Source organism: Drosophila santomea, chromosome 3R (assembly GCF_016746245.2).
Source record: "Drosophila santomea strain STO CAGO 1482 chromosome 3R, Prin_Dsan_1.1, whole genome shotgun sequence".
NCBI lineage: Eukaryota > Metazoa > Arthropoda > Insecta > Diptera > Drosophilidae > Drosophila > Drosophila santomea.
The window spans coordinates 9237519-9264600 of NC_053019.2; the positions used below are offsets into that span (position 1 = coordinate 9237519).

The following is a 27082-nucleotide window of genomic DNA, read 5'->3' on the forward strand; positions in this document are numbered from 1 at the left end:
AACTGCAAGCCATCGGTATCTCCATTTAATTTAACCCCCCCGCACTTTCGTCGATTGTCAGAGTCCGGCATAAATGCGAAAATGCATTTGCGCATCAAACGCAGGCGGGCCAATAAATTCATTAATAAATGGGAAAGTGAAAAGCGCAGCAACTCCGATGCTCCTGCCACTTCAGCTGCTCCTGCTTTTTGTTGTCCTTGTGGTCCTTGTGGTCAGAGATGGGTCCTGTTCTGCGCATAATGCAAACAGTGTTTGCTAAAGTCCTACACTGTCAGCAGACTTTTTTTAAGCGCAAGAATGGGGTATAACACTTTTTTAGAGCAAAGAAAAGTATTCATATTTCCATAAATTACTGAATATTACTGAAAACTAAAAAAAACTTGGTAGTAACTCATACAGAAATCTGAGTTCTATAGGAAGGTACTTGGTAATACTTCATATATACTTAGAAACTATTTTTGTTTAATTTAAAGAAAAATAGAAACCCGGATTATAGGAAGATCTGTATTTGTATGCAGATTTTAATTTTATTTATAATTTAAATTTTTTCTGTGTGAATCAATCCACTCTATAATCCACCCGCACCCCCACCTGCGGCTGAATAATGGATATTGAAATCGCATCGGCACTCGAAAGGGTGTGAGATATTGTACTTTATGCCGATTAATGCTGCCATGCTGGAGGACAAAACCCCTGGCCATCCTGGCCATTGATTTGATAGCCGGGCAAATGGCGTGCCACCTTCGCCACCTCACTTGGCCATAATACTTTGCACCCAGCCAGACGACTCTTGGCCAGCCTGTTGCCCATTTCCGAGATGCCCTGCTTGCTCTTTTTGTCCCGCCAGCCAGTCAGCCAGTCATTCATCTCCCCGTTGTTCTTCCTCACTGTGTTTGTAAATGTGTTTTCTTCTGGGTTTTAGGGTGTTTGCCGTTGTCTATGCACCGGATCCGAATCCCGGGTACCGGGTACCGGATTGCTGTGTTTATTTTGGTTGGAGCCAGACGGCAGCGAAAAAAAAACGAAGGAAGATTTACAAAGGCGCCTCGAACTCATAAAGTATTTAGTGAGACGGCGATAGCGACACCAGGCACCTTCCGGCGTGTCCTGATGACTGGCCAGGATTTAATTCCTTTATGTGCGCTCTCAGTTGCCTTAGAAAAAGTTCCATTCTCATCCCGCTCGAAAAATGGGCACGGCTATAAGTAGAGTGGCGGCCTAAATATCTGATTCTAATTTCAGCGGACTGGGTCCATTGTGACGCATAGTTGGCTCACATAAATCTCTACGGATGTCCCATTAATGTTCGAGTTGCATTTGCAAGTGCAATTCTTGGCGCACATTATATGGGGCATTCAGTTTCAGCTGTTCGGTTCGTAGAACAAAAGCAAATGGGTGGCAACAGTTGGCGGCCAATTGAAACTAATGAATAAATTACTCGTTCAGTGTGTAAGACAGTAAAATTGATGAGCGAAGTTCAGCATGGGTGTGAACCCATAGACACATGTAGTCATATATCTATCTACGTTCGGTTTATATAGCTCGCTGGGCCGGAATTATTTCAAATTGTGCAATACTGTGACAGCAATAAATGCATGCTTGATGGGCTGGAATGAAGCCACCAAATCAAAACAAAACCATTAAGATATCTTGTAGTATCTGTATCCAACAGATACACTTGTATCTTGGGCTGCTTTTCAATGAATCTCTATGGGGATCAGCATCAGTTGCTTATGCAAGGTAGTTTATGAAATGTTCTGCTCACTTTCAAGCCAACTATTTGCTTACCAGAGGTAACACCTTTCAGTTGGAAGGTTGCTCCAATGTCAAAAGCAGAGACACCTCCTTTGCTGCAGCCTGGCTGCTTAGCATTCCGGTCAGCAGTCGGATAGAAGCTATAGAATGGACGACTCCCATGCCAATTTGTTGCTGTGTGCAAGAATTTCCAACATGTCCGCAACAAAGGCAACAAACAATAAAGACAAGTGCAGCAACAATGGAACGGTAAACGCGCCCAAGAAAACTGAGCAGCTCATTTATGGAAATTATTAAGTGCAAGCTCGGACCAAAGCGGTTACTTCTCTCCAGTCAAACGGCATTATTATGCGTACATATTTTTATGGGCAAGTGGACGGGAATGGGCACACAAGCTGCCTGCTCAAGTCTTAATAACCGAAAGCTAATTAAATTTGGGACCCTCTTGATAAAACTATTAAAACTGGGCGAGTTGGGAAATCTTGGAAAAGTGGCCGCCTTAAACGGTGAGTTCTATTATTGTCATTTTCACATTAAACTTTAAACGAGAGACGCTTAAGCCAAAGCAAAGGTGTAAAACCACACGGAATTCCCTAACTTGCAAACCTTGAAAACCTAAAAATATATATGTGTCTTACTTATAAGAGTATATCAGCCCATGATCATAAAAAAGTTATAACCCGATTGGCCGTGGTAATTGCAACTTTGATTTTGCGCATCTCTCAATTGATCTTAATTAATGTTCACTTTAATTCGACTGTTCTCTTTATTGTCTGCTCTTTGCCAGCCACATGCGTAAAAAAATAAAATTCAAAAGATATAAAAAAAGTTGCTTAAGCATTGCAGTGTCTTAACAAATATGCTTCAGTAAATGGGAATCATTACCCTGCGAATAATTTAAATTCAAAGAGCAAATTTGAATTATTAATGCGTTCAACACCTTGCCTAATTGGCAACACTTACGTTTTCCCTTCTATTAGTGGGAACCATGAGAAAACCAATTCCCAAACCGCAAACCAATCCCACAGGACGAAGGACCCTATATAACCGCCTTTCCCGAGCAAAACTAGCCACATAACACCTTCAGAATGGAGCCAGTGCAGTACAGCTACGAGGATTTCGCCCGATTACCCACGATGGTGTTTTGGTTCATTGGCTACGACATGCTGGACGTACCAAAGAGTCGCTCCCGCAGGATACTCAACCGGATATATCGCTTCCTGTGCCTCGCCAGCCATACGGTCTGTGTGGGCGTTATGATATTTCGCATGGTGGAGGCGAAGACCATTGACAATGTGTCGCTGATCATGCGCTACGCCACTCTGGTCACCTATATCATCAACTCGGACACCAAGTTCGCCACCGCCTTGCAAGGCAATGCCATCCAAAGCCTCAACTTAAAACTGGCCGAACTATATCCGAAAAGCACGCTGGACAGGATCTATCACCGGGTGAATGATCACTACTGGACCAAGTCATTTGTATATTTGGTTATTATTTACATTGGTTCATCGATTATGGTTGTCATTGGACCGCTTATTACATCGATTTTAGCCTACTTCACACAAAACGTTTTCACCTACATGCACTGCTATCCATACTTTTTGTACGATCCTGAGCAGGATCCGGTTTGGATCTACATTGGCATCTATGCTCTGGAATGGCTGCACAGCACACATATGGTCATTTCGAACATTGGCGCGGATATCTGGCTGCTGTACTTTCAGGTGCAGATTAATCTGCACTTTAGAGGCATTATACGTTCGCTGGAGGATCACAAGCCCAGTGTGATGCACGACCAGGAGGACAGGCAATTCCTTGCGAGAATTGTGGACAAGCAAGTTCACCTGGTCAGGTAATTGTGCCCGTGATTTAAAGCAAATATTCAGAGATGGTTGAATGTTACGATGTGCACTTTGAACAGTTTGCAAAACGATCTGAATGACATCTTTGGGGGATCGCTACTTTTGAGCCTGCTGACCACCGCAGCGGTTATCTGCACGGTGGCGGTGTACACTCTGATTCAGGGTGCCACTTTGGAGGGCTTCACCTATGTGATCTTCATCGGGACTTCGGTGACGCAGGTCTACCTGGTGTGCTATTACGGTCAGCAAGTTCTCGATTTGGTAGATTGTTATTGCTGGAGTCCTAGGTTCGCCCGCTAACTGAGGTTCTTTTGCAGAGCGGCGAGGTGGCCCACGCCGTGTACAATCATGATTTCCACGATGCCTCTATTGCCTACAAGAGGTACCTGCTCATCATCATTATCAGGGCACAGCAGCCGGTGGAACTGAATGCCATGGGTTACCTGTCCATTTCACTGGACACCTTTAAACAGGTAAAATGCTGACACTACTTATATGATTTTTATATGATATTATGTGCATTTCGGATTGAATTGCAGCTGATGACCGTTTCCTACCGCGTTATCACCATGCTCATGCAGATGATTCAGTAGAGAGCAATAAAGGAAGGAGTTTTCAACTTTGGACGCTTTAATCGCACTACGCTAGTAACTACGTTTCTATACAACTAGATCACTTGGGATCCGAGGGCAGCTTGAAGCCCACCAAATCGGCGGTATCCCTTACGGATCTCTCGCCCCTCCCGTGGAATTCCTTGTACAGCTCCACGTACTTGCGCTGGCTGGTCAGGTAGGTAAGGTAGGTTTGGCCCAGAAAAGTTGCCTCGTTGCGAGCCTTGCAGACTTGCTGCTCCGTGGTGGCGAACTTCTTGTATTGCGCCAGAATGTAACGCGCGGCCAGCGAGTCCTTGATGCATCCATTTGGCGATGCCTGGCGCAATTCGTGCAGCAGGGAGCGCAGCACCTTGGTTCCCGCCATTCTAAACACAATATTACAATAGCATTTTAGAGAAATACAAGCAATCAGCGACTTACGTGATATTCAGGAAAATTCGTAGTGTTTCTGCTGAACAGCTGCTTGCCACAGAGTTGCCACCTAGCCAAAAATACAGTGATCACTGCAAGCATTGAACAAATAACGCTGGACCTTGTTTTTTATAATTATCAATAGTTTGAAAAATTACAACCATCAATAAATTTAGAAAAGCTACCTATCGTTTGACCACAACTATAATGAAATTCACTCTTCATATAAACGGAATATTTAATTTCTTTTTATTTTATATACATATAAGATTTCCTTTTTTGAAATTGGCTGATAGTAGCTAAATAAATTTAGAAGTGGAAATGCCTGATTGGAAAAGAAAGAACCAATAAGGGAAGGGTACAATCCGATTGGATTGTTGAACTAAAAATACAAACAATGAATCCAGTTGGAAAAACAATTTATTTTAAAAGTTATTTAGCAGTACACCGAACTCGTAGCTAGTTGGCTGTTCACTTCCTGGGCTTGCCGGCGGCTGGCTTCTGGCCGGGCTTCTTGCCAGCGGCTCCCTTGGCGCCCGGACCACCCTTGGTGACCTTGCCGGCACCGGCCTTGGTACCCTTGGCACCAGCGGCGGGCTTCTTCTTGGGCTCGGGCTTGGCCTTGGGGGCCTTCACCGGCTTGACGAGCGCCTCGCGCTGGCTCTTCAGGGCCTTGACGATCTTCTGCTCCTCGATGAGGAAGGCGCGCACGATGCGCTCGCGCAGGCAGCTGTGGCAGAGCACTCCACCGTAGGTCCTGGACACGGTCTTCAAGCGCTTGGACATGCGGGGACGCTCGCTGGGGCGGGATGGGGTGATACCCTTCAACTTCTCCTTGCACTGGCCGCAACGGGGCACGGTGGGGTTCTTCTTCACATACTGGTAAACCAGACGTCCACCGGGCGTGCGAACACTGTAAATTGCCAAAGGTGCGTTATATTATCACATTTCTTATCGGTGTTTTGCTGTTGGATAGTTACATGCGCCGCTTGTTGGAGCGTGTGTTGTAGGACAGGCGTCTCCGGAGCGTCAGACGTTGGACCATTTTGCTGTTGTTGCTGCTGGCCGTAGCGATTGGGGGGTTACATATGCAAAAGCGGTGAAAATCATTATTAGTTTGATGCTACACGGGGGTGGGCGCAGTTTAAGCTGCATTTGGTCGTATATTTTCACGGTTTTTTCACACATTGCAGCGAAATTCTGTGAAATTGTAAATTGAACACGTGCATACCTCAAAGAGACGAAACTAGAAAGAAAGGTGGCAACCCTGTTCGCGCACGGCGTGAACTTGGCTGCGCTGCCCGCTGTACGGCACTTTCGAGCACTGCAGCCCTTGCCAGATTGTCATGAAAACATAGGCTTAAAAGGGGATTTTATATTTAGTGATGAAATTGATTTATGATGAAATGTGATGTCCTGTAATATAAAGTATTAATAAACTTTAATAAAATAGCTGTGTTGTTCATAAATCGTGTAATCATACGTTTTATAAATACAGAATCCTTCTTCTACGCCCCTGCAATAACCTGTTGTTGTTTTGTTTGCGGTGGAATCTGTTATCAAACCTTAAAAAGATAACATTTAATTGCAGCAATATGAGCAAAGCCAGCAACAGTAAGTGATTCTCAAAATTCAAAACCTTTCCACTAAATAATTTCTAATTTAATAGTCATGCGTTTGGCTCTACTGCAACTGAAGGGTTCCAAGGACAAGGTGGCCAATGTCCAAAATGCCGCCAGCAAAATCGAGGCGGCGGTCAAGGAGCACAAGCCTCGATTGATCACTCTGCCGGAGTGTTTCAATGCTCCCTACGGCACCAAGTACTTCCGGGAGTACTCGGAGACCATTCCCGATGGCTACACCTCCCAGCAACTCTCCAGTCTGGCCAGGAAGCACCAGGTGTATATCGTGGGCGGAACCATACCGGAGTTGGGCGAAAACGATGCCATCTACAACACCTGCACGGTTTGGTCTCCCACTGGTGACCTAGTGGCCAAGCATCGCAAGATGCATCTGTTTGATATAGATGTCAAGGGTGGCATTCGCTTCAAGGAGTCGGAAACGCTGACCGCAGGCAATGATTTCACCATCATCGACATTGATGGACACAAGATTGGCATTGGCATCTGCTACGACATCCGATTCGAGGAGATGGCCAGGCTCTACCGCAACGCAGGCTGCGAGATGATCATCTATCCGGCTGCATTCAACATGACCACCGGTCCCCTGCACTGGGAGCTGCTGCAGCGATCCCGCGCCAACGATAACCAACTGTTTGTGGTCACTACATCGCCGGCCCGTGACACAAACGCCGAGTATGTGGCCTATGGCCATTCCATGGTGGTGAATCCCTGGGCCAAGGTGCAGCAGAGTGCCAGTGAAGGCGAGGAAACCGTTGTGGCCGATATAGATTTTTCCGCGGTGGAGCAAGTGCGTCAGCAGATTCCCGTCTTTGGACAGCGACGTCTAGATTTGTATGCCACCGAAAAGAAGTCCAAATAGGGGGTCTTAACAAAGGTTGCGTAACAAGCTCAAAGACACTTTTTGAAAATTCAAGAATCTTTTGTTTTAGTCACCTTAAAGGCTTTGCATTTATGTTATTTGATTGTATATAAAATTTATTAGACCTACACACATGTAACATTGATTTCTGACCACATACTATTAAGCTTTATCTAGTTGATTATCGCTAGGAGCTGCCTCAGATGCAGCTGATTGCACGTAGTGGGGCCGCTGGGCCTGGTCGAAAAGAGCTCGTATGGCTTCGTCGGTGGCCATCAAGGGCTGACTAATGAATTCCAAGGCCTAATGGGAAGATAAATAAGGTGTGCTCACATTCCCATTAAATCACTTTAACTAATGATGCACTTACCCTAACTGCGTACTTCTCCGCCTCGCAAAGTGGACTTGTGCTGGCGCTGGACAGCTTTAGAGTCTCCTCGGGAATGCCCACGCCAGTGTGCAGCACCATGCGCTGTAGGATATTCAGGTTTTCGGCACTCAGGCTGATTACATCGGTGGCGGGCAGGTTGAGGAAACGAATCTTGGCCAGGAACTTCAGTTGCTTTAGCATATCCAGCTGAATTTCGCGGATCTGGTGGGTGGCATGCAGCAGTTGTTTCGTCGACTCGTTCAATAGCTGATTCTTCTGGGTGAGATCGGCTTTCCAGCGGGCTAACTCCTCAACCATAACGCTGCTGGCGAGGAACTTGGATCGCCAGACCTCACATTGGCCGGCCAGGAACTCAATCTGCTCGGTGTGGGTGCTCAAATTGTTGGCAGTGTCCAGTAGAGCCCTAGCCAGTTGTAGTTTGTCCTCCGTGAGAAGATTAACTCGTGTCTGCAGATCCTCGCCGACGGAGGCCACCAGCAGGCTCTTCAGCTCGCTGTTCACCTGCGTTTGGAACTTATACTGGGCTTGAAAGTAATTGCGTTCCTCGCGCATCTTGGCCAGCTCCTGCTTAAGTGAGATTAGCTCCTGACCGCTGGCTGTGTCTGCATCCTTAATATCCGACGGCTCAGTCTCCAATTCCTGGGTGCGCAGCGTGGACACCTGATCTACCAGCACTGCAATGTCCAGGTTGTTCTTGTCCCGATGGATTTTGTGTTTATTCGTTGGCTCAGAAATCATGGGATTCACGGCACCCGGATATGGTTCGAAGGGCACAAACTTAGGGGCCTTGGTTTTCTTATGTTCGGGCAGCGATTCCGCACTGGTAACCAGTCTTGGCCGCAGCTGAACCAGCTCCCCCTTGGGCACAACGGGCGCCAAGCTGCGGGTAACGATCTCGGGGCGTCTGTAAAGGGTGTGCAAGCCGGGCAGGGGCAGATTGGAGGCGTGGCCACTGCTGGTTGAAGCCTTCCTGTCCATGACGGCCTCCTGGACAACGGAGCTGTCCTTCCGCGACAATTGGGGCCTCTTCACCTTGGTTTCCACATCAGCACTCGCTGGGACTTCACTCTCTGTTTTGGCCGCTCCACTATTTTCCGGCTGCTCCATGCCATCGCCACTGGTGCGACAAGCCGGGGATTTGTCCGTTCCTGGCATCACGCTTTCAGTCGCTTCCATTTGTGGGCAACCTTTGCCAGGCGAAACTAAATTTTTCTAGTTTAAGTATTTTTCTGGCTGTGCCAGCAAAACAAAAACAATGGCCGAGGGCTGCCAACTCGCTGTAAAGAAGTTTGTTATTAGCAGTGTTGGTAAATACCTAAATATTTGTAGCTAGCTACGATAATAGAACTTATTAAGTGGAAATGTGTTTTGCTTTTGTAAATGCTCCCCTTCCTACAAAAGAGGTAAAAAATAAATAAATTTCCAACAGAGCACCTGAGCGCAGTGTGACCAGAGCATGTCAATACGAAAATGCACGCTACACTTACTTTAGCAGTGCTGATTGGCCCACCCACGCACACGTTCACACTTTTTGATAAAGTCGATTGATTTGATTGACCGAGAAAAAAAACAAATAAACACGACGAAGAAAGGGTGAATTGGTGCCGGCGTAGCGAAGATACTACTAACGCCACCTATCACCACCACCCGCCCAGCCACGCCCCTTGCCCGCCCGCGGTGCGCCGAAGGATGTCCTCAGTGGAGGCGGAGGTGCTGCAGAAAATCGATCTGATTGAGCCCACAACCGGAAAATTGTTTTTCGAGCACAAAACGGAGCTGCTTTTCTGCCGGCCGCATCTGATGCCGCTGAAAACGCAGGCGCTGGAACGCCTGGAGGAAATGCATCGGGACACCGCTCGCCAATTGCAGAAGAAGCGCCAGCAGCAGAAGTCCACGGAGCCCACAGGCTCGCTATGAATCAGTCCTCTTCAAACGCAAGAACACAGTCGTCATAAGCACATACACCACACACACTCACGCACCACAAGCACACACACGGAGAATCACTGAAAAGCACAAGGACTGAGCAGATCGGCACCTGGATTGGGATTAGGATTAGCACTAGTCAGCATGGCCTACCTACTGAGCTTCGGCATCGTGGCCGCCCTATTCCTGGCCAGCATCTCGCTGTACCGCTACGGAAACATACCACGTCAGCACATCCTGGTCACTCTGTCCGTGCTGACCGCCTGGTGCTTCTCCTTCCTGATTGTATTCACCATTCCGCTGGACGTGACATCGGTGAGTCGGGATGTGAAGCTCTTAAACCATTTCCCATTGTATACAGCCAACAATAACTAAATATTTATTCAAATCCATTTTGTAGAAGCGAATATTGCTTTATTACGTACAAATGTTTTCGTCCTTTCTGCCATATGTTGTGGTTTTATGTCCTTGTGGTAGGAAGGATAAAGTCTTTCGATTTTGTGAAAGCACTGAAATTGTAGATATTTTGAGACACGTTTCCAACACAAAAAAGTGCCTCAGATTTCCATTTCCCTAGAAACACAGTTTGTTGCATTTCCTTGTATTGTTGCTCATGCGAAACTTTAGTAATGTGTGAACAAACCCCATTCCATTGTTTCTTAATTCAGAACAGGAATTAATTAACTTTTTATCTAAAGCTTTAGTCACCCCTCAAATTGTAAACATACATATGTACATTTGGTCTGAAATTTCTTATCTGTAGATGAATCACAGCTGAAGCTAGACAACAAAAAACCCAAACCGATCATAGAAATACAATTAGCTCGTTTTTATGGCTTTGTATATACTCTAATGTTATTTGGTTTTCGACTCCAATGAAAAGAGCTAATAACAATTAACCATTAAATTTTATACCTTCCATTCCAGACCCTTTACCGCCAGTGCGTGGAGGAGCACCGACCCACGCCAGCCCCAAATGTGACCAACACGTCGGCGGCCACTGTGGCTCCGCCGCCTCAGTGCCAGGAGCCATGGGGCATGGTACCAGCATCCGTGTTTCCCAACCTCTGGCGCATTATTTACTGGAGCTCGCAGTTCCTTACCTGGTTGATCATGCCCCTGATGCAGTCGTACCTCAAGGCGGGCGACTTCACCGTCAAGGGAAAACTGAAATCGGCACTGATAGAGAATGCCATCTACTACGGTTCCTACCTGTTTATCTGTGGCGTACTACTCATATATATAGCCGTCAAAGGAGAGTCTCTGGATTGGCAAAAGCTAAAGGCAATTGCCTCGTCAGCCTCGAACACATGGGGATTGTTCCTGCTCATCCTGTTACTGGGATACGCTCTGGTGGAGGTACCTCGATCGCTGTGGAACAACGCCAAGCCGGGATTCGCACTGCAATACGCCTACTTTAAGGCGGCCAAACTGAGCACTGAGAAGGCCGAGGCCGAGGAGCATGTGGATGACATCCTGGAATCTCTGCAAGGCCTTAGCCGGGTCATACCCAACAATCACGAGCTGCGCCCCTGCCTGGAGACCATTCTGCGCAAAGTTCCCATTGAGCTGCAAGAGCGGGCGAGCCGGAACTTTGCGCGCACGGGTGGCAGCGGCATGGGTGCCACCAGCTCAACTATCTTGCCTTCGGAAAAGGCGCTGGTTCGCATTCATAAGCAAGTAATCAAATCCCTGCAAACATTGCAGCGAACCGAAGCCCTATGGAGCGTGCAGGTGCAGACAGTGCTGCATCTAGAGGATGTGGCCAAGAATATTCACTCTTCGGACCGGCGGTTCAAATCGGAGTTTCCGCGCCAGCGCACGCAGCTGGAGCGTATCTGCTATAGCGCCACTCTGCAGTGGTACTGGGAGTGCCTGCTGAAGGCCCCGTTCCTGAAGACCATGTGCGTTCTGACCGCCACCATGTCGGCCATGGTGGTGTGGAGCGAGCTAACCTTCTTCAGTCGCCACCCAGTGCTTTCCATTTTCGCCAACGTTATCTACGTGGCCAAGGAGAGCTACGACTTCTTTACTATTGAAGTCTTCTCTATGGTTGTTCTCTGCTACTTCTTCTACTGCACTTACTCGACGATCTTGAGGATACGCTTCCTCAATCTGTACTATTTGGCACCGCATCACCAGACCAACGAGCACAGCCTGATCTTCAGCGGCATGCTGCTCTGCCGTCTGACGCCACCCATGTGCCTCAACTTCCTGGGTCTCATCCATATGGACACACACATCATTCCCAATGTGAGTATAAAAATTGCTTAGCAAACACAATAACACTATGTATAAACTATATAAACTATTTCTCAGCGCATTATGGAGACGGTCTACACGCAGATCATGGGCCACATGGACGTTATTGGGATCATCTCGAACGGCTTCAATATCTACTTCCCAATGTGTATGCTGGCCTTCTGTCTGGCCACTTGGTTTAGCCTCGGCAGTCGGGCCCTGAATGCCCTCGGCTTTCAGCAGTTCCTGCAGAACGAAACGATTGCCACCGAACTGGTGCAGGAGGGAAAGGATCTGATAGCGCGGGAAAAGCGCCGCCGCCAGCGAGCCGAGGAGGCGATGGCCAGGAGGCGTGACTTTAACCGCACCGATCAGGTTCTGGGCAGCGATTACTTAAGCAAATACCGGAGTGGCGGACCCAGTGGCCTGGCCAGTAGTCGCACACCCGCCGACGGTCTGCTTCGCGATGGTGACAGCAGCTTTGACTATGCGGCGGTGGCTTCTTCCTCCGCACTGGGCGTACCGCGCTCCCTGTCGGAGGAGATCAACGACCGGTTTGGTGTGAGCACTCAGGTGCAGGTGGGATTCCGAGACCCGGACTACGAGACGGAGACAGATGGTCGAATTGTCGGCCCGCCACCCCGAGGACTTTTCGACGATGTCTAGACAACAAATATGGATATCTCTTTATTTCAATTCGTTACCGAGTATCTCAATGCCCACAATGTTCCGTAGTATTAATGTTTCGCTCGTGCTTAAGTATTTCCCGATGCCACTGCTGCTGCTGTTCCTTCACACCTATGTACACCATTCAGTTGAATAAACCACTAGAAAGGATCCTTTGCCGCCTTGCGAAGGGAATAGTGCGATTCGTTGCCAGTGTCATGGCTAGTTTCCAGACCACTGTCCGTGCTAGTGTCCTGCGATTCCAATTCCGTCGACGTGTCCGCCTCGATGCTAGAGTCTTCTGGATCCACATTCTCGGTCTTTTCGTCGTTTTCCGGCATCGGTTTTTTACGCAGCTGCGATATGGGATGCGGGTTTATGCGCTTGCGACCACGCAGATAGCCGCTGCGTGAGGTAACCGGAGTCGTCGGAGAATACATTTAGCTGTCTTGCCTTCAATGACGGAATATTGTGGGATCCTGTCAGTTTAGTTAGGCAATGTCAAACGCAACTCTTAAAAAAGATTGTCAACCATATTCAAGAATATACAATAGACATAAAAACGCAATTTGCAACTGGTTATCGGCTTAGAAATCAACATTTATTTGTTAACCTAGAATTCACAGCAATTGCAACAGGAGCTTAACAAAGGTGGACTTTTTTGTATGTGTGAATTGGTAAAATATCGAAAAGAAATCCAAATAGGAAATATGTACAATCGACGGGCCTTGAGGGACATTGTTCAGGCCCAAAGATATAGTCTATTGTGCTCCTTAATGGGTTCTCATTAGCGAGTTCGTGTTCAGTTTGATCTAGGGTGGATAGCTACTCCTTATTCATCGCCGCCACCCTCTTCGTCCTCATCGAATTCGCCCTCCTCGTCGGCCGTGGCCTCCTGGTACTGCTGATACTCCGATACCAAGTCGTTCATGTTGCTCTCGGCCTCTGTGAACTCCATTTCGTCCATTCCCTCGCCGGTGTACCAATGCAGGAAGGCCTTCCTCCTGAACATGGCGGTGAATTGCTCCGACACCCGTTTGAATAGCTCCTGAATGGCGGTGGAGTTGCCAATGAAGGTGGCCGACATCTTCAGACCCCTGGGTGGAATATCGCACACCGCCGTCTTGCAATTATTCGGGATCCATTCCACAAAGAAGCTGCTGTTCTTGTTCTGGATGTTCAGCATCTGCTCGTCCACCTCCTTCATGGACATGCGGCCACGGAAGATGGCGGCGACGGTCAGGTAGCGACCATGTCGCGGATCGCAGGCGGCCATCATGTTCTTGGCATCGAACATCTGCTGGGTCAACTCGGGAACGGTCAGAGCTCGGTACTGTTGCGATCCTCGCGAGGTCAGCGGTGCGAAACCGGGCATGAAGAAGTGCAGCCGGGGGAAGGGCACCATGTTCACGGCCAGCTTGCGAAGATCGGCGTTCAGCTGGCCGGGGAAACGCAGGCAGGTCGTCACGCCAGACATTGTGGCCGAAACCAGATGGTTGAGGTCACCATAGGTGGGCGTGGTCAGCTTCAGTGTGCGGAAGCAGATGTCATACAACGCCTCGTTGTCGATGCAGTACGTCTCATCCGTGTTCTCCACCAGCTGATGCACACTCAGGGTGGCATTGTAGGGCTCCACCACCGTATCGGACACCTTGGGCGAGGGCACCACCGAGAAGGTGTTCATGATGCGGTCGGGGTACTCCTCGCGGATCTTCGAGATCAGCAGGGTTCCCATGCCGGAGCCAGTGCCGCCACCCAGCGAGTGGGTCAGCTGGAATCCCTGTGGTAGAAAAGTATAGAGTATAGATTGATCCTTAATCGACTTAGTGATGCAACTTACCTGAAGGCAATCGCAGCCCTCAGACTCCTTTCGCACCACATCCAAGACGGAGTCCACCAGTTCAGCACCCTCTGTGTAATGACCCTTGGCCCAGTTGTTGCCTGCCCCCGACTGGCCAAAGACAAAGTTGTCCGGCCGGAAGATCTGACCAAAGGCGCCGGAGCGAACGGAATCCATGGTGCCGGGCTCCAGGTCCACAAGGATGGCACGCGGAACATACTTGGCACCGGTGGCTTCATTGTAGTACACATTGATGCGCTCCAGCTGCAGATCACTATCGCCATAGTACGTTCCAGTGGCGTCTATGCAGTGCTCATCCGAGATGACCTCCCAGAATTTACCACCGATCTGGTTGCCGCATTGACCGGCCTGGATGTGCACAATTTCACGCATCTTGGCAAGCTGTCAAGGATCAATGGTTACCTTTTCACAACGAAAAAATGGTAGAAAAAAAACACCGAGCTTCAAATTCAGTCTGCGTTTGGGGGCAAAAAGCGGCGAAAGACTGAATATTTAAACGTATAATTTTTCAGGTTTATATTTTAGTCGTGTACGTGCTAGCTGATACTGAGGTGGACTGAGCCTGGTTGGGATTACTGCTCGGAATGTTCCAAGATGGGCTACTACGATTCGGGACGCTGACACATTTCACACTCACACAAATTTCAGAAAACTCAGTTCTTTGGTTTCGAGCAAAAACTTTAATAGTACTTAGATAATCGAATATACGGCTAAAATTGGAGATGGGATGGATTTGGCGTTGCCCTAGAACCAATAGAGGATTCCAAGACTAACGACCAGATGATACGATTGATATTGACATGGATGCTGTGGAGTTTTCTCCTTTGTAAATGGGTATATGGGTGTATAATGGGATGGGTCGATTTTTCCTTCTGCAAAAAGCGCCTTTTAAAGACTTTTGACCTTCCCCTCCAAACTGCAAACTCCTATGTAGTATAGCAAATATAATCGACCCATCCTTGTGTAAAAATCTACGTAGGGAAGGTTCGTCTAACAACCAAATTTTGGCGGCGGCTGGGTCTCTACAGGATTGTAACTACGATTTGGTGATCCATTGGCTCTGGCTCCTACAAGGAGGAGTCCCACAGCTGGCTGTACGGATATCAGACGGAGGCTCGCTTCAGGCACAAGGTGCTCTCGATGATGTCGGTGGGCTGGAAGTCCGGATCCACGAACTGCTCATGATTTAGGCACCGTGTGCCACCCATGCAGGTACAGGAGCACAGAGAGGCGGTCTCATCGTTCTCCGTGGTGTAGTTGTTCTCCAGCAACTTGCCATGCATGTTGTACGTAGACTCATCATCGAAGGTCACCGGCTGGGCATTTCCGGCCAGGTTCTGGGCATCCTGCTCATCTCGCTTGGCATCCTCCGCTTGCCTGTAGATCGAAATCCATTAAATTCGATATTTCCTGCACTAGAAACACACTTACATGGTCATGAAGCGAAGCACCAGCAGATTAATACTGGCGGCCACCACGGCCAAGCCGAAAAGGATGAAGACCAAACTCAGTGCCACATAACCAGGCTTATTAGTTAGAGCTTGATCGTTCTGCAATGCCACATAGTCGCCGAAGCCAATTGTCGTCAAGGTGACGAAGCAATAGTAGAAGCTATCGAAGTAGCTCCATCCCTCGTATCGGGAAAATACTGCAGCTCCAGTCGTGATTATAATGGAGGAGAGCATTCCGGTGGCCAACATGAGGTTCATCTCGGTGGCATCCGTACAGCGAGCTCCACTGGCTCTCTTTGCCCGCCTTATAATCACTGATGCGAACTTATTGAGACGTTCTCCGATCGACTGGAACATCACCAGACCCAGAGGGATGCCCACCTATAAGGGGATATCTTTATAAGACTGGAATTTGGGATTGCACGTTCACTTACCATAGCATAACCCATACAAAATGCTTTTCCCGGAATTGTGACTGGCGTGGAATGTCCATATCCTGAAGTCAATATGTTGATATAGATAGGATTAATAAGTATTCCCTACATAGTACTTAATATTTTATTACATTACCTATCATAGCCAGTACAACCGTGCTGAAGTAGAAAGCTCCAGCAAATTTCCACTGAGGTCCGGCCTTGTGGGGCTTATTTTCAATAATGACGATTTCCATCACACGAAAATCCTCGTCGGTCACATTGTACTTCCTAACAAAGTTGTTTTTAACGGCTTAAACGGATGTATTTCATCAAATAACTTTATTAAAATTAAATCATATTAAAATTTCCATAAGCTTCTTACTCTGTAGGAAATCCCATCTCTTGGCCTCCGTTGGGGACTCCAGGGAATCGAAGACTGCGGCTCCAATTAAAAGATAGGTAAAAGTGCATACCACCAGGGAAAGGGTTCGGACATTCTGTCGCTTCATCATAAATCCCTTTTTTAGTCTCAAATATTTTTTCCACTATCTATGATTAATTAAAATCCTGTGCACAACGCGCCTTTTTTTATTCGGTTAAAGATGCTGCGTCTGACAAAATCGATAGTTGTCAGCAAAACAAACACACAGCATCCGCCAAAATTTGTTGATTTCACTTACAGCCGCTTAATATCAAATGGCACAGTGAATTTGACAATGTTAAGCATTCTTTAAACATTTAAGTATTTTTCTTTTATCAACTACTTAAATTGCGTAGACCGTTAATCTCAAAGGGATTGAGATATTACCGTTAGTTCATCACAACGAAGCAACAGAGTTTAATGGCGTTGCCACTTAATTCTGTTAACAGCTTAAATGCTATATTACCAAGGTAACATATGCATCTTAATTTCTATAAAATGGACTCATATACACAAAAAAGTGTTTTTTTTTATACAATTTCCTTATATTACTTTAATAATTTGTGTTTTTCGAAGCCCTTTTAACCATTTAAAATTTCGCAGAGTTTGCAGCGCCGATAACTTAACAGACTATCGATTTTCGGGAAAAGCAAACATATCGCCAGCTCTGATTTGTTTATGCTAAAAAAACCACGCAAGTTCCAAACGTTTGGATTATTGCAGTTGGCTGCTGTGTCTCTGACGTCGACGTTTCCATGCTTAATTAACCGGAAAATGTTGCGAATACGTCGGCGCTTCGCTTTGGTAATTTGCTCCGGTTGCCTGCTGGTTTTCCTCAGCCTGTACATAATCCTCAACTTTGCGGCGCCGGCAGCCACCCAAATAAAGGTAAATAAATGCTATTAAATCAATTCGAAAGTATATTAAATTCTTTATTTTAGCAGCCCAACTATGAGAACATAGAGAACAAGCTGCAGGAGCTAGAAAATGGTTTGCAGGAGCATGGGGAGGAGATGCGGAATCTTAGGGCGCGTCTGGCCAAAACATCCAACCGTGACGATCCAATAAGACCTCCACACAAAGTGGCCCGATCCCCGAGGCCAGGACACTGCCAAGATGTGGTCCAGGACGTGCCCAATGTGGACGTACAGATGCTGGAGCTATATGATCGCATGTCCTTTAAGGACATCGATGGAGGTGTGTGGAAACAGGGCTGGAACATTAAGTACGATCCATTGAAGTACAACGCCCATCACAAGCTGAAAGTCTTCGTGGTGCCGCACTCGCACAACGATCCTGGATGGATTCAGACGTTCGAGGACTACTATCAACACGACACCAAGCACATCCTATCCAATGCTCTCAGGCATCTGCATGAAAATCCTGAGATGAAGTTCATCTGGGCGGAGATCTCCTACTTTGCTCGGTTTTATCACGATTTGGGCGAGAACAAAAAACTGCAAATGAAGTCGTAAGCATGCATCCTATATAATAATAATACAATTATGAAACCCGGTAGTTTACCCACAAAACAAAGTGCAAAGCCTTTTCGCTATTGTATGGTTTAAACTTTACACAGTTGTTTTGTGCAGCCATTACTACGTTATTGCGCTAAAACTGTTTAGATAAACAAAATGCATTGCCACGAGCTGCTTGTTTTACGAAACAGCGGTGTATTTATCTACTTAATATTTATAGCCCACAGCAGTAATAGGAAGTAATATAATAGGAAGCTTGACAGCCTCAAGGTCTACTAATATTCAGTTTTTATCCTAAAATAATAAATTATTTACATATTTGCAGCATTGTTAAGAATGGACAGTTGGAATTTGTGACTGGAGGATGGGTAATGCCGGACGAGGCCAACTCCCACTGGAGAAACGTACTGCTGCAGCTGACAGAAGGCCAAACCTGGCTGAAGCAATTCATGAATGTTACACCCACTGCCTCCTGGGCCATCGATCCCTTTGGACACAGCCCCACTATGCCGTACATTCTGCAAAAGAGTGGCTTTAAGAATTTGCTTATACAGAGGACACACTATTCGGTGAAGAAGGAACTGGCCCAACAGCGCCAGCTTGAGTTCCTTTGGCGCCAGATCTGGGACAGCAAAGGAGACACAGCTCTTTTCACACACATGATGCCCTTCTACTCGTACGATATTCCTCACACCTGCGGTCCAGATCCCAAGGTGTGTTGCCAGTTCGATTTCAAACGAATGGGCGCCTTCGGTTTGAGCTGTCCGTGGAAGGCGCCACCGCGTGCAATCACTGATCAAAATGTGGCAGCTCGCTCAGATCTGCTGGTTGATCAGTGGAAGAAAAAGGCTGAGCTGTATCGCACGAACGTTCTGCTGATACCATTGGGCGACGACTTCCGCTTTAAGCAGAACACGGAGTGGGATGTGCAGCGCGTGAACTACGAAAGGCTTTTCGACCACATCAACAGTCAGGCGCACTTCAATGTCCAGGCACAGTTTGGCACACTGCAGGAATACTTTGACGCAGTGCACCAGGCGGAGAGGGCAGGCCAAGCCGAGTTTCCCACGCTGAGCGGTGACTTTTTCACGTATGCCGATCGATCGGATAACTATTGGAGTGGCTACTACACATCTCGCCCCTATCACAAGCGCATGGACCGCGTCCTGATGCACTATGTACGTGCAGCAGAAATGCTCTCAGCTTGGCACTCCTGGGACGGCATGGCCCGCATTGAGGAGCGCCTGGAGCAGGCCCGCAGGGAATTGTCATTGTTCCAGCACCACGACGGTATAACAGGCACTGCCAAGACGCACGTGGTCGTCGACTACGAGCAGCGCATGCAGGAAGCTTTGAAAGCCTGTCAAATGGTTATGCAACAGTCGGTGTACCGTCTGCTGACAAAGCCCTCCATCTACAGTCCGGACTTCAGTTTCTCGTACTTTACGCTGGACGACTCCCGCTGGCCAGGATCTGGTGTGGAGGACAGTCGAACCACCATAATATTGGGCGAGGATATACTGCCCTCCAAGCATGTGGTGATGCACAACACCCTGCCCCACTGGCGAGAGCAGCTGGTGGACTTTTACGTATCCAGTCCGTTTGTAAGTGTTACCGACTTGGCGAACAATCCGGTGGACGCACAGGTGTCCCCCGTGTGGAGCTGGCATCATGACACACTCACGAAGACTATCCACCCACAAGGCTCCACCACCAAGTACCGAATCATCTTCAAGGCTCGAGTGCCGCCCATGGGTCTGGCCACCTACGTTTTAACCATTACCGATTCCAAGCCAGAGTGAGTAGTAGCTACCTATTCTTCTAAATCCTAACAATTTTTTTTTTAAAACTATCCACTTTTTAAAACTCGTTGACCCTTTTTATTACACGTTTCGCTTGAACCTTTTTTTTTAAATCATTCCGTCATTTATTGACCGATTGCAAATTGATAACTATGTATGGTTATGTACTCTTTAAGTGTGTTTCAGTGTTATAGCTAATGACTGATGCCTTCACTGTCTTTAAGCTTTTATTTAGTTTTTTTTGTCAATAAGCATTTCAATGTTACTTACAGACACACCTCGTACGCATCGAACCTCTTGCTCCGTAAAAACCCGACTTCCGTACCCTTGGGTCTATACCCGGAAGATGTGAAGTTTGGCGATCCTCGAGAGATCTCATTGCGGGTTGGTAACGGACCCACTTTGGCATTTTCGGAGCAGGGCCTCCTTAAGTCCATCCAGCTCACCCAGGATAGCCCGCACGTGCCGGTACACTTCAAGTTCCTCAAGTATGGCGTTCGATCGCATGGCGACAGATCCGGTGCCTATCTGTTCCTGCCCAATGGACCAGCTTTGCCAGTCGAGCTTGGTCAACCGGTGGTCCTGGTGACCCAGGGCAAATTGGAGTCGTTCGTGAGCGTGGGACTTCCGAGTGTAGTGCATCAGACGATAATGCGCGGTGGAGCACCTGAGATACGCAATCTGGTGGACATTGGTTCACTGGACAACACGGAGATCGTGATGCGCTTGGAGACTCATATCGACAGTGGCGACATCTTCTACACGGATCTCAACGGACTGCAATTTATCAAGAGGCGGCGTTTGGACAAACTACCTTTGCAGGCCAACTATTATCCCATACCCTCTGGCATGTTCATCGAAGACGCCAATATGCGACTCACCCTCCTCACGGGTCAACCGCTGGGTGGATCTTCCCTGGCTTCGGGTGAGCTGGAGATTATGCAGGATCGACGTCTGGCCAATGACGATGAACGCGGCCTGGGACAGGGTGTTTTGGACAACAAGCCGGTGCTGCATATTTATCGCCTGGTGCTCGAGAAGATTAACAACTGTGTCCGACCGTCAGAGCTTCATCCTGCCGGTTATTTGACCAGTGTCGCTCACAAGGCTTCACAGTCACTGCTGGACCCACTGGACAAGTTTATATTCGCTGAAAATGAGTGGATCGGGGCACAGGGACAGTTTGGCGGTGATCATCCTTCGGCTCGTGAGGATCTCGATGTGTCGGTGATGCGACGCCTAACCAAGAGCTCCGCCAAAACCCAGCGAGTAGGCTACGTTCTACACCGCACCAACCTGATGCAATGCGGCAATACAGAGGAGCACGCACAGAAGGTGAGCTTCTTAGAGTAATGGTAGTTTTCTAAATTAATATTATAACAAGTAGTAGTACAAAGCATTTCATAAATAATTAATTATATTGTTTGACTTATTTTTCGTCTATATTAATTTTCCAGCTGGATGTATGCCACCTACTGCCGAATGTGGCAAGATGCGAGCGCACGACGCTGACCTTCCTGCAAAATTTGGAGCACTTGGATGGCATGGTGGCACCGGAAGTGTGCCCCATGGAAACCGCCGCTTATGTGAGCAGTCACTCAAGCTGATCGCAACGTCTTCTCGCTAAGGATGAATAAGAAACTGAAGCCAAGCGACCAACTCCCAAACTATGAATCTCGGACGCTAATCCACTGCAATACAGGCAATCTTCGTTTAATGTTTGACTCAAGCACCGACTGCACCGAAAGACGTAATGCGTAATCCATACTACGTATCATTTATTTATTCAAGCTTCCACACGAGGGTTTGGAAATTCAATCCAATGACGCAGCGGTGTATTTTTCGCACCCCCCATGTAACTACACGTTTTACTCTGTTTCCCCTAGGTTTTTACGTTTTTTGTGATATCCATCCAGTCCCACAGCAAGCAATACATGTCTGTATTCGATATCCCCAATGGGGCATTGCCTATAACAATGAATCGTAACTATAACTAACGTTTAACTGTAAAGTAGGCTTAGTGATAATGACGCAACTGCAACTGAAATGATATTAATCTCGACGTTTGTTTTTTACAAATTGAATAAAATTGAGTCTCATTTAGAATCGACTTTTACGTGCTATTCTAATATAAAAACATAACGATTGTGTTTTTATTGCAAAGCGAAAATGATTTTTGTTATAATTTAGATTTAGTTAGATCGGCTTTTAGTTAAGTTATGAAAACTAAAAGTGATTTTGTTTAACAGCAATATTAATTCGTTTAAACTATCTCAAGAAACCAACAAAAATATTGTGGAATCCATTTTTTGTAATATGTTTTAAACTATACAGAAGCTATAATTTTTTAATTAGTATACTGTTGATCATACGGAGTTAATGTGGACTGTGCATTATGAAACGGGCTTTTGAGGCGACAAATTAAAGCCATAATCATGAGTTATAGTTTTAGTGGTTGAAAAACAGAGTGCAATCTTATCAGCTCCAGTGCGGGGTACTGTTATTGCCAGAATGACCTACAGAGATAGAGATACTGAGAGCGAGGAGGCAATTGGAAAATGCACAATGGAAATGGAAATCCGGATTGAGCGTAAAGTGGTTGTTTTGGAGAGAAGCGCTGCGCAGTGTGCTCTCTTCAAAATCCGAAACGAGCAACGAAAGCAAAACCGAATCCGAATCGGAATCCGAATTTGTATTTGTATCTGTGAGATGCTCTCGCGCGCTCTCTCTCTCTCTCTCTCTTAACGACGACCATCGGAATTTTTCTATACAGAAACAGAAATCTCAGCCAGCTCGCTGTTTTCAAGTTTTGAATCCGCATTTCAGTTCAGTTGGATTCAGTCACAGAGTCAGAGCGTCAGATTCAGATCATCGTGGTCGCCAGTGAGTTTGTTTATATGTTTGTTGCTGCCTGTGTGTTTGCTTGTCAAGTTCTGCAACAAAAACAAGGCATCTAAACAAAAGTGGTTCAAAACAATTACGAGGAATAAAATCCAACTAAATCGAATCTAATGAAAAAAAAACACAGTGTCGCTTAAATCACAGAGTAACTGCAGCTCTAGTTGTTGTTGTTGTTGTTTGAGGCGGACTGGAATTTAATTAAATTAAATCAAGTACGAATGTGTGCGTGCGTGTGTGTGTGTGTGTCTAAGCTGCGTTCTTGAGTTGTTCTTGTTCTAAGTTCTTTTTTTCGTGGCGTGTATCTGTGTGCGCGTGTCGTGTGCTGGTGTGCGTGTGCTTTTTGTGAACTACGTTTTGTTTCAATGCCAAAAAAAAGTATCTATGCCGTGGCATGTGCTCTCTCTCCATCTCTCTCTTTCGCTCGCTCATGCTGGTTACATAAATACTGGTAGAAGAAAGGAAGAGAAGGAGGAGCAGGCGGAGGCAACAGAAATTGAAATACAAATTCAATTAACACCTGAAAACGAAAATCCAACTGGAACGCAAACGTCTGATTGGATAGGGAAAAATAGAAAACGGACAAACATGTGTTTGAATTTCCAACCTATCTGCTTCTCACCATTCCTATGAAATGTTCAAAAGCAAAGCTCCTTGAAAGACGAGGGAATAAAAGAATGTGGAAAAGAGCAGCAGAACCAGAACGAGAACACCAAAAAAAAAAACGAAATTAACGACGTCACATAAAAGTGTGTCAAAGCAGCAGCTCACGCACACCAGCGTGCTGCCAATTTGTATCTGTGTGAAGCTTTAGCGCTCTCTCCCTCTCTCGCACCGTCCCTCTCATGCTCATTCGCTGATAAAACGCAACGCACACAGCGCGTATACATAATTTATATATTTATTTAAATGTTTTTCGTTTGCTCGCTTCGAACAACGAGTTTTTCTCGTTATTCTAAGACTGCCCCCTTTTATTTCTCGCTCCATCTAACAATTTGAGCTCTTTTCATACGAACATACGGACGGCATTGCTCAATTATTATGTCATAAAAACATTTTGAATGGCAAACGTGCGATAGAAGTTCAATTCGTTCAAGGCGAGATATAGTATTATTTTTCAAGCTTTGGGTTTTTGGCGCAGGAGGAAATGCAAAAGTTGTCGCTGCTGCTGCTGCTTTCTTGCGTGTGTTTGTGTGCAGGAACGTGCAGCAATTTTCCAACGTTTGCATGAAAAACCTAGTGCCCTAATAAGCGAAACGCGAGAGAGAGGAAAGCCCAGTGCGAAGAGAGCGCGAGAGCGTAGCAGAAGCTGAAGCAGTTTTCCCGCATTCGAATTTAAAAATCAATGTAGAAAATGCAAAGCGGACAAAGAAAACACGCACGCACACACACACGCAAACACACAGAGATTCCCGAGTCCGAATGTTAGATAGAAATGTGATCGGACGGGCACGTGTACGTGTCACACAGATACAAAAGAGCGCCAGAGAGCGAGAGAGAGCGCAGCGAGAGAGTGGAAAAATGTTTAATTTTCAGCTGCTCGCAGCAAAAGCAAACGCAAACTTGTCGTTAGAATCAAAAAAAGCACGCTGAGACTAAGACGCGCACGAAAACTGAACGGAAAAACGGAAAAGGCAAAGGCGGATGAAGCAGCGCAAAAGGGGAAGCCAAAGCAGGCGCTAAATATTTTCAAAATATATATTTAAAAACTTTGCGCTTCGCTTCGGTAATATTTGTATGCAAATCTAATCAGAGTGTGCCTGTGTGTGTAATTGTTATAAATCAAAACGAGAGCAACAACAACAACAGCAACAACAATATCAGCTTAGCCCGAAAAGTAAAAACCCACATTAAAGTAACAGAATCAATTCAGGATCCACTACAACAACAACAGCAAAAACCACTGTCGCGTCTCCAAATGAAACAATAATTGAATAATTGAATTACGCAAATAACTAAGAAAAAAATCAAAGGAAAAGCGAATAACGAGTAAAAAGTAAAAGAAAAAAGTTTAAAAAAAATTCGTAAAGCCGTGTACTGAGTAAGCCAGTCAGCGCTTAAAGTACCATATATAGTTGTTCTTATCTATACCCACACACAATTAATTGCAGCTGAATGCACGACTCCTTGCAGAAAGGTGAATATATTTCAAACTAGTCATAAGATCTTGGATTAAGCTTAGTTTAGCATAAGGCAAGGTACAAGTTGCTGCAGTCAGAATTCTTCAATTCAGAAGTATCTAATTCAAAGTATCCGTTTTCAATCTCAAATGAAAAGGGGAATCAAAGGGGAAATATGCCTAAATTTATTTGCTTTTAATTAAAGTTTTATTCCTTGTTCAATGATTCAAATTATCTCACTACTCAAATCTTTGGTTGACTCATTGAAATAACTAAGTAAATATTATTTATTTGGCTTATGATGTTGATGATCGACTGTGTTTAAACATTAAACTTTACCCCTTTTGCGCAATCGAATGAAATTGCTTTGGAGCATATTTACGCGGAATGCGAATGCCTTTATTCCTAATATTCCTACATGGGTATGAATATGTACTACTGATTGGCCGATCTCTCTCTGTTTTTTCCTTCCACATCTCTTCTTTCGCTCTCTCCATCTGCATCTGGCATGCTAATCAAAGTTGTAGCTCATCTCCTCCTTCCCCCTGCCCACCCGCCCCGCCCTTTACGTTTATCTGCTCATCAATTTGCTCGTTTCATAGCCGCCTAACCCGACACTTGATTCTAGTTTTTTTTCTCCCCAGCTGCTGTTAGATGCAAATAGGCATTAAATTGTCCGCTTGTCTGTCGTTTCGTTTCATTTGCATTCACACCGCCGACCTCTCTCACACCCCCTTACACCGACCAACCCCACCCCCTTTTCCACGCCCCCGTTGCGCAATTTGGTGGGGCAGCAGCTCGTATGTGGGTTAAACTGCTGCTACGGCTGCTGTTGCTGCACCACTGGCAAAACTACAGAAAACAGAAACGGAGAAAGGAGGTGGCGCAGGAGAAGGAGGAGGTGCACTGCACTGAGAGAAATAATAGTGGGTCCTGTTGAGCTTCTAAAGTAATATGTTCCATCAGCTGATCCAAGCTGAGTTCAGTCAAAAAGTGCAGTGTGCACGCAGCATGCTGGAAATGAGGTCACTCTAAAAAGCAAGTATAACGGTTGTTTAATCTTAACTGTAAACCTATAAAAATCGATTTAAATGGATTTTTTTTTAATCGTAAATAGTTATTGATCTCCAAATATGTGATCCTCTTTTTCTCTGTGCAAAGTGTGCAGGGGGACACAAAATAACTGGGAAAAATTAAGCCAAAACGAAACGAGAAAAGGTTTATGTAAACAAGCACACACACACTTACCAACACTCGCACACACTCACACACACAGTCGCAGAGGGCCGTGTGTTCATGCAAAAGGCACGAAACTGCTGTTAACCTATTTGCCGTAATGGTTACGGCGGTGATTTCGACCCGGAGACTCTCTCGGCTCGGCTAATAAGCCGAGAGTCCGAGCGATATTTTGGAGTCGATTAGGGGCCCCCTTCCAATCCCCTTCCTACCCTCCCGAACTGAAACTAAAACTGAAGTGCAAAACTGCAAACTCGGCGATAAACTAAAGTGCGAGCACTGTTCTGGGAAAATTTCTAAGCCTCCGGAATTGCGTTCGTAATAAATGGTTGAATGAATAAGTTGAATGAATGAATCACTTGAGGATCAGAGCACCACGACGCAGTAATTTCTAGGGGTTGAATATGTGGTCACCACATATTTTCCATATGGAAGCTGGCGAGCAAACACAACTTCTTATATTTCGGGGTGTTCTATCTTAAGTTTCGTTTAGCATTAACGGGGGGTTCCCATTTGATGGTACACTCAATAGAAGCCACATTCTTATACAGTGTGCGTCATGCGACTAGTTCCGGCTTAACAGCGTCTTGGATTTTAAATAGCTTACAAATTGACAAAATGCTTTTTATTTACGTTCTTTTTTATATTTCTTTTTATCCCCATTGACGTAGAATAATGATAGCCAGTCATTTTAATGAAGAAGAATCGCAATTCTTGCGTTAATTACTTTTTATTAATTGAAGCTTAAGGCATTTTAATGACACTTTTTATAGCCAAATCTGAATACTTTTCTGCGCCACCGAGAGCCTCGTTAGGTTTCCAATTATTCCTGTTATTAATAAAGCTAATGGGGTCTGACCTGTTGTTTGGCTTTCGATAATCTCTAATCCACCTGGAAAGACTCCCCCTCCCCTGCACCAACCCAACGACCTTGCCGCGCAATGTCCATAAATATTCAACGAATTTTTAATTGCAAGCAATGCCCGTGGATATCGCTTCGCAGACTATCGACTAGGCGGTAATTGCCG

The 27082-nt window shown here is 46.2% G+C and overlaps 12 protein-coding genes across 18 annotated transcripts in view; 6 read left to right on the forward strand and 6 right to left on the reverse strand.

Moving 5' to 3' along the window:
* Window positions 1-1467: 1467 nt before the first annotated feature.
* LOC120452781 (odorant receptor 85f) lies at window positions 1468-4299 on the forward strand. 4 transcript variants are annotated; one of them, XM_039637170.1, is made up of 6 exons: window positions 1468-1740; window positions 1808-2261; window positions 2543-3610; window positions 3680-3881; window positions 3938-4093; window positions 4160-4299. In XM_039637170.1, the coding sequence occupies exons 3-6, from the start codon at window positions 2844-2846 to the stop codon at window positions 4211-4213; spliced, it is 1179 nt and encodes a 392-aa protein (XP_039493104.1). In that variant the 5' UTR covers window positions 1468-1740; window positions 1808-2261; window positions 2543-2843; the 3' UTR covers window positions 4214-4299. The 4 variants fall into 4 exon arrangements, 3 of the variants coding, with proteins under 3 accessions (XP_039493104.1, XP_039493105.1, XP_039493106.1); XR_005616501.1 differs by having other exon boundaries at window positions 1468-2261; window positions 3680-3861; XM_039637171.1 differs by having other exon boundaries at window positions 1468-2261; window positions 2736-3610.
* On the reverse strand, window positions 4233-4798 carry LOC120452784 (protein FMC1 homolog). Its single transcript, XM_039637176.1, has 2 exons — window positions 4655-4798; window positions 4233-4599 (listed from the first exon to the last, which is right to left on the reverse strand). Exon 2 carries the CDS (start codon window positions 4596-4598, stop codon window positions 4293-4295), a length of 306 nt encoding a protein of 101 aa, XP_039493110.1. The 5' UTR covers window position 4599; window positions 4655-4798; the 3' UTR covers window positions 4233-4292.
* Window positions 4799-5047: 249 nt separating this feature from the next.
* On the reverse strand, window positions 5048-5943 carry LOC120452783 (60S ribosomal protein L34). Its single transcript, XM_039637175.1, has 3 exons — window positions 5877-5943; window positions 5626-5703; window positions 5048-5558 (listed from the first exon to the last, which is right to left on the reverse strand). Exons 2-3 carry the CDS (start codon window positions 5688-5690, stop codon window positions 5117-5119), a joined length of 507 nt encoding a protein of 168 aa, XP_039493109.1. The 5' UTR covers window positions 5691-5703; window positions 5877-5943; the 3' UTR covers window positions 5048-5116.
* Window positions 5944-6050: 107 nt separating this feature from the next.
* On the forward strand, window positions 6051-7275 carry LOC120452782 (omega-amidase NIT2). The gene is made up of 2 exons (XM_039637174.1): window positions 6051-6259; window positions 6315-7275. Exons 1-2 carry the CDS (start codon window positions 6241-6243, stop codon window positions 7145-7147), a joined length of 852 nt encoding a protein of 283 aa, XP_039493108.1. The 5' UTR covers window positions 6051-6240; the 3' UTR covers window positions 7148-7275.
* Window positions 7207-8814, reverse strand: LOC120452780. The gene is made up of 2 exons (XM_039637169.2): window positions 7518-8814; window positions 7207-7450 (listed from the first exon to the last, which is right to left on the reverse strand). The coding sequence occupies exons 1-2, from the start codon at window positions 8712-8714 to the stop codon at window positions 7310-7312; spliced, it is 1338 nt and encodes a 445-aa protein (XP_039493103.1). The 5' UTR covers window positions 8715-8814; the 3' UTR covers window positions 7207-7309.
* Window positions 8815-9027: 213 nt separating this feature from the next.
* Window positions 9028-9464, forward strand: LOC120452786 (BBSome-interacting protein 1). The gene has a single exon (XM_039637178.2). The coding sequence runs from the start codon at window positions 9228-9230 to the stop codon at window positions 9453-9455; it is 228 nt and encodes a 75-aa protein (XP_039493112.1). The 5' UTR covers window positions 9028-9227; the 3' UTR covers window positions 9456-9464.
* A 129-nt stretch (window positions 9465-9593) lies between these two features.
* Window positions 9594-12542, forward strand: LOC120452779 (LMBR1 domain-containing protein 2 homolog). Its single transcript, XM_039637168.2, has 3 exons — window positions 9594-9779; window positions 10392-11717; window positions 11784-12542. The coding sequence occupies exons 1-3, from the start codon at window positions 9609-9611 to the stop codon at window positions 12369-12371; spliced, it is 2085 nt and encodes a 694-aa protein (XP_039493102.1). The 5' UTR covers window positions 9594-9608; the 3' UTR covers window positions 12372-12542.
* Window positions 12367-12919, reverse strand: LOC120452785. Its single transcript, XM_039637177.1, has one exon. The coding sequence runs from the start codon at window positions 12809-12811 to the stop codon at window positions 12533-12535; it is 279 nt and encodes a 92-aa protein (XP_039493111.1). The 5' UTR covers window positions 12812-12919; the 3' UTR covers window positions 12367-12532.
* Window positions 12920-12950: 31 nt separating this feature from the next.
* LOC120452789 (tubulin beta-2 chain) lies at window positions 12951-14780 on the reverse strand. The gene is made up of 2 exons (XM_039637181.1): window positions 14212-14780; window positions 12951-14151 (listed from the first exon to the last, which is right to left on the reverse strand). Exons 1-2 carry the CDS (start codon window positions 14602-14604, stop codon window positions 13204-13206), a joined length of 1341 nt encoding a protein of 446 aa, XP_039493115.1. The 5' UTR covers window positions 14605-14780; the 3' UTR covers window positions 12951-13203.
* Window positions 14632-16904, reverse strand: LOC120452790 (two pore potassium channel protein sup-9). The gene is made up of 5 exons (XM_039637182.2): window positions 16482-16904; window positions 16254-16409; window positions 16118-16179; window positions 15664-16064; window positions 14632-15609 (listed from the first exon to the last, which is right to left on the reverse strand). Exons 1-5 carry the CDS (start codon window positions 16609-16611, stop codon window positions 15336-15338), a joined length of 1023 nt encoding a protein of 340 aa, XP_039493116.1. The 5' UTR covers window positions 16612-16904; the 3' UTR covers window positions 14632-15335.
* Window positions 16905-17174: 270 nt separating this feature from the next.
* Window positions 17175-21906, forward strand: LOC120452787 (alpha-mannosidase 2). 2 transcript variants are annotated; one of them, XM_039637179.2, is made up of 5 exons: window positions 17175-17408; window positions 17462-17991; window positions 18324-19796; window positions 20073-21135; window positions 21258-21906. In XM_039637179.2, the coding sequence occupies exons 1-5, from the start codon at window positions 17199-17201 to the stop codon at window positions 21405-21407; spliced, it is 3426 nt and encodes a 1141-aa protein (XP_039493113.1). In that variant the 5' UTR covers window positions 17175-17198; the 3' UTR covers window positions 21408-21906. The 2 variants fall into 2 exon arrangements, with proteins under 2 accessions (XP_039493113.1, XP_039493114.1); XM_039637180.2 differs by having other exon boundaries at window positions 17465-17991.
* Window positions 21907-24286: 2380 nt separating this feature from the next.
* The window catches only part of LOC120451600 (RNA-binding protein Nova-1), a 35887-nt gene continuing 33091 nt past the window's right edge, over window positions 24287-27082 (forward strand). Inside the window, exon 1 of one of the 3 annotated variants that reach the window (XM_039635424.2) lies at window positions 24287-24835. Coding sequence is in view for 1 of the 3 variants with exons in the window: in XM_039635429.2 (XP_039491363.1) it covers window positions 24814-24835 (22 nt within the window). In the remaining 2 variants the exon portion in view is untranslated. The remainder of the gene's footprint in view (window positions 24836-27082) is intronic. The other 2 variants (XM_039635427.2, XM_039635429.2) reach the window with 2 other exon arrangements.

Bases quoted from the DNA above. Each gene is read 5' to 3' on its own strand.
- LOC120452781 (XM_039637171.1), top strand. From the start codon at position 2,844: ATGGAGCCAGTGCAGTACAGCTACGAGGATTTCGCCCGATTACCCACG. The intron at 3,882-3,937 runs GTAGATTGTTAT...GTTCTTTTGCAG, and splicing joins GTCAGCAAGTTCTCGATTTG to AGCGGCGAGGTGGCCCACGC. The intron at 4,094-4,159 runs GTAAAATGCTGA...ATTGAATTGCAG, and splicing joins CACTGGACACCTTTAAACAG to CTGATGACCGTTTCCTACCG.
- LOC120452783 (XM_039637175.1), bottom strand. From the start codon at position 5,690: ATGGTCCAACGTCTGACGCTCCGGAGACGCCTGTCCTACAACACACGC. The intron at 5,559-5,625 runs GTAACTATCCAA...GGCAATTTACAG, and splicing joins CGCTCCAACAAGCGGCGCAT to TGTTCGCACGCCCGGTGGAC.
- LOC120452789 (XM_039637181.1), bottom strand. From the start codon at position 14,604: ATGCGTGAAATTGTGCACATCCAGGCCGGTCAATGCGGCAACCAGATC. The intron at 14,152-14,211 runs GTAAGTTGCATC...TTTCTACCACAG, and splicing joins AGGGCTGCGATTGCCTTCAG to GGATTCCAGCTGACCCACTC.
- LOC120452787 (XM_039637179.2), top strand. From the start codon at position 17,199: ATGCTAAAAAAACCACGCAAGTTCCAAACGTTTGGATTATTGCAGTTG. The intron at 19,797-20,072 runs GTGAGTAGTAGC...TGTTACTTACAG, and splicing joins ATTACCGATTCCAAGCCAGA to ACACACCTCGTACGCATCGA. The intron at 21,136-21,257 runs GTGAGCTTCTTA...TTAATTTTCCAG, and splicing joins CAGAGGAGCACGCACAGAAG to CTGGATGTATGCCACCTACT.
- LOC120452785 (XM_039637177.1), bottom strand. From the start codon at position 12,811: ATGTATTCTCCGACGACTCCGGTTACCTCACGCAGCGGCTATCTGCGT.
- LOC120452779 (XM_039637168.2), top strand. From the start codon at position 9,609: ATGGCCTACCTACTGAGCTTCGGCATCGTGGCCGCCCTATTCCTGGCC. The intron at 9,780-10,391 runs GTGAGTCGGGAT...CTTCCATTCCAG, and splicing joins TTCCGCTGGACGTGACATCG to ACCCTTTACCGCCAGTGCGT. The intron at 11,718-11,783 runs GTGAGTATAAAA...ACTATTTCTCAG, and splicing joins ACACACACATCATTCCCAAT to CGCATTATGGAGACGGTCTA.
- LOC120452786 (XM_039637178.2), top strand. From the start codon at position 9,228: ATGTCCTCAGTGGAGGCGGAGGTGCTGCAGAAAATCGATCTGATTGAG.
- LOC120452780 (XM_039637169.2), bottom strand. From the start codon at position 8,714: ATGGAAGCGACTGAAAGCGTGATGCCAGGAACGGACAAATCCCCGGCT. The intron at 7,451-7,517 runs GTAAGTGCATCA...TCTTCCCATTAG, and splicing joins CGGAGAAGTACGCAGTTAGG to GCCTTGGAATTCATTAGTCA.
- LOC120452784 (XM_039637176.1), bottom strand. From the start codon at position 4,598: ATGGCGGGAACCAAGGTGCTGCGCTCCCTGCTGCACGAATTGCGCCAG.
- LOC120452790 (XM_039637182.2), bottom strand. From the start codon at position 16,611: ATGATGAAGCGACAGAATGTCCGAACCCTTTCCCTGGTGGTATGCACT. The intron at 16,410-16,481 runs GTAAGAAGCTTA...CATCCGTTTAAG, and splicing joins GAGATGGGATTTCCTACAGA to CCGTTAAAAACAACTTTGTT. The intron at 15,610-15,663 runs GTAAGTGTGTTT...TTCGATCTACAG, and splicing joins GTGCTTCGCTTCATGACCAT to GCAAGCGGAGGATGCCAAGC.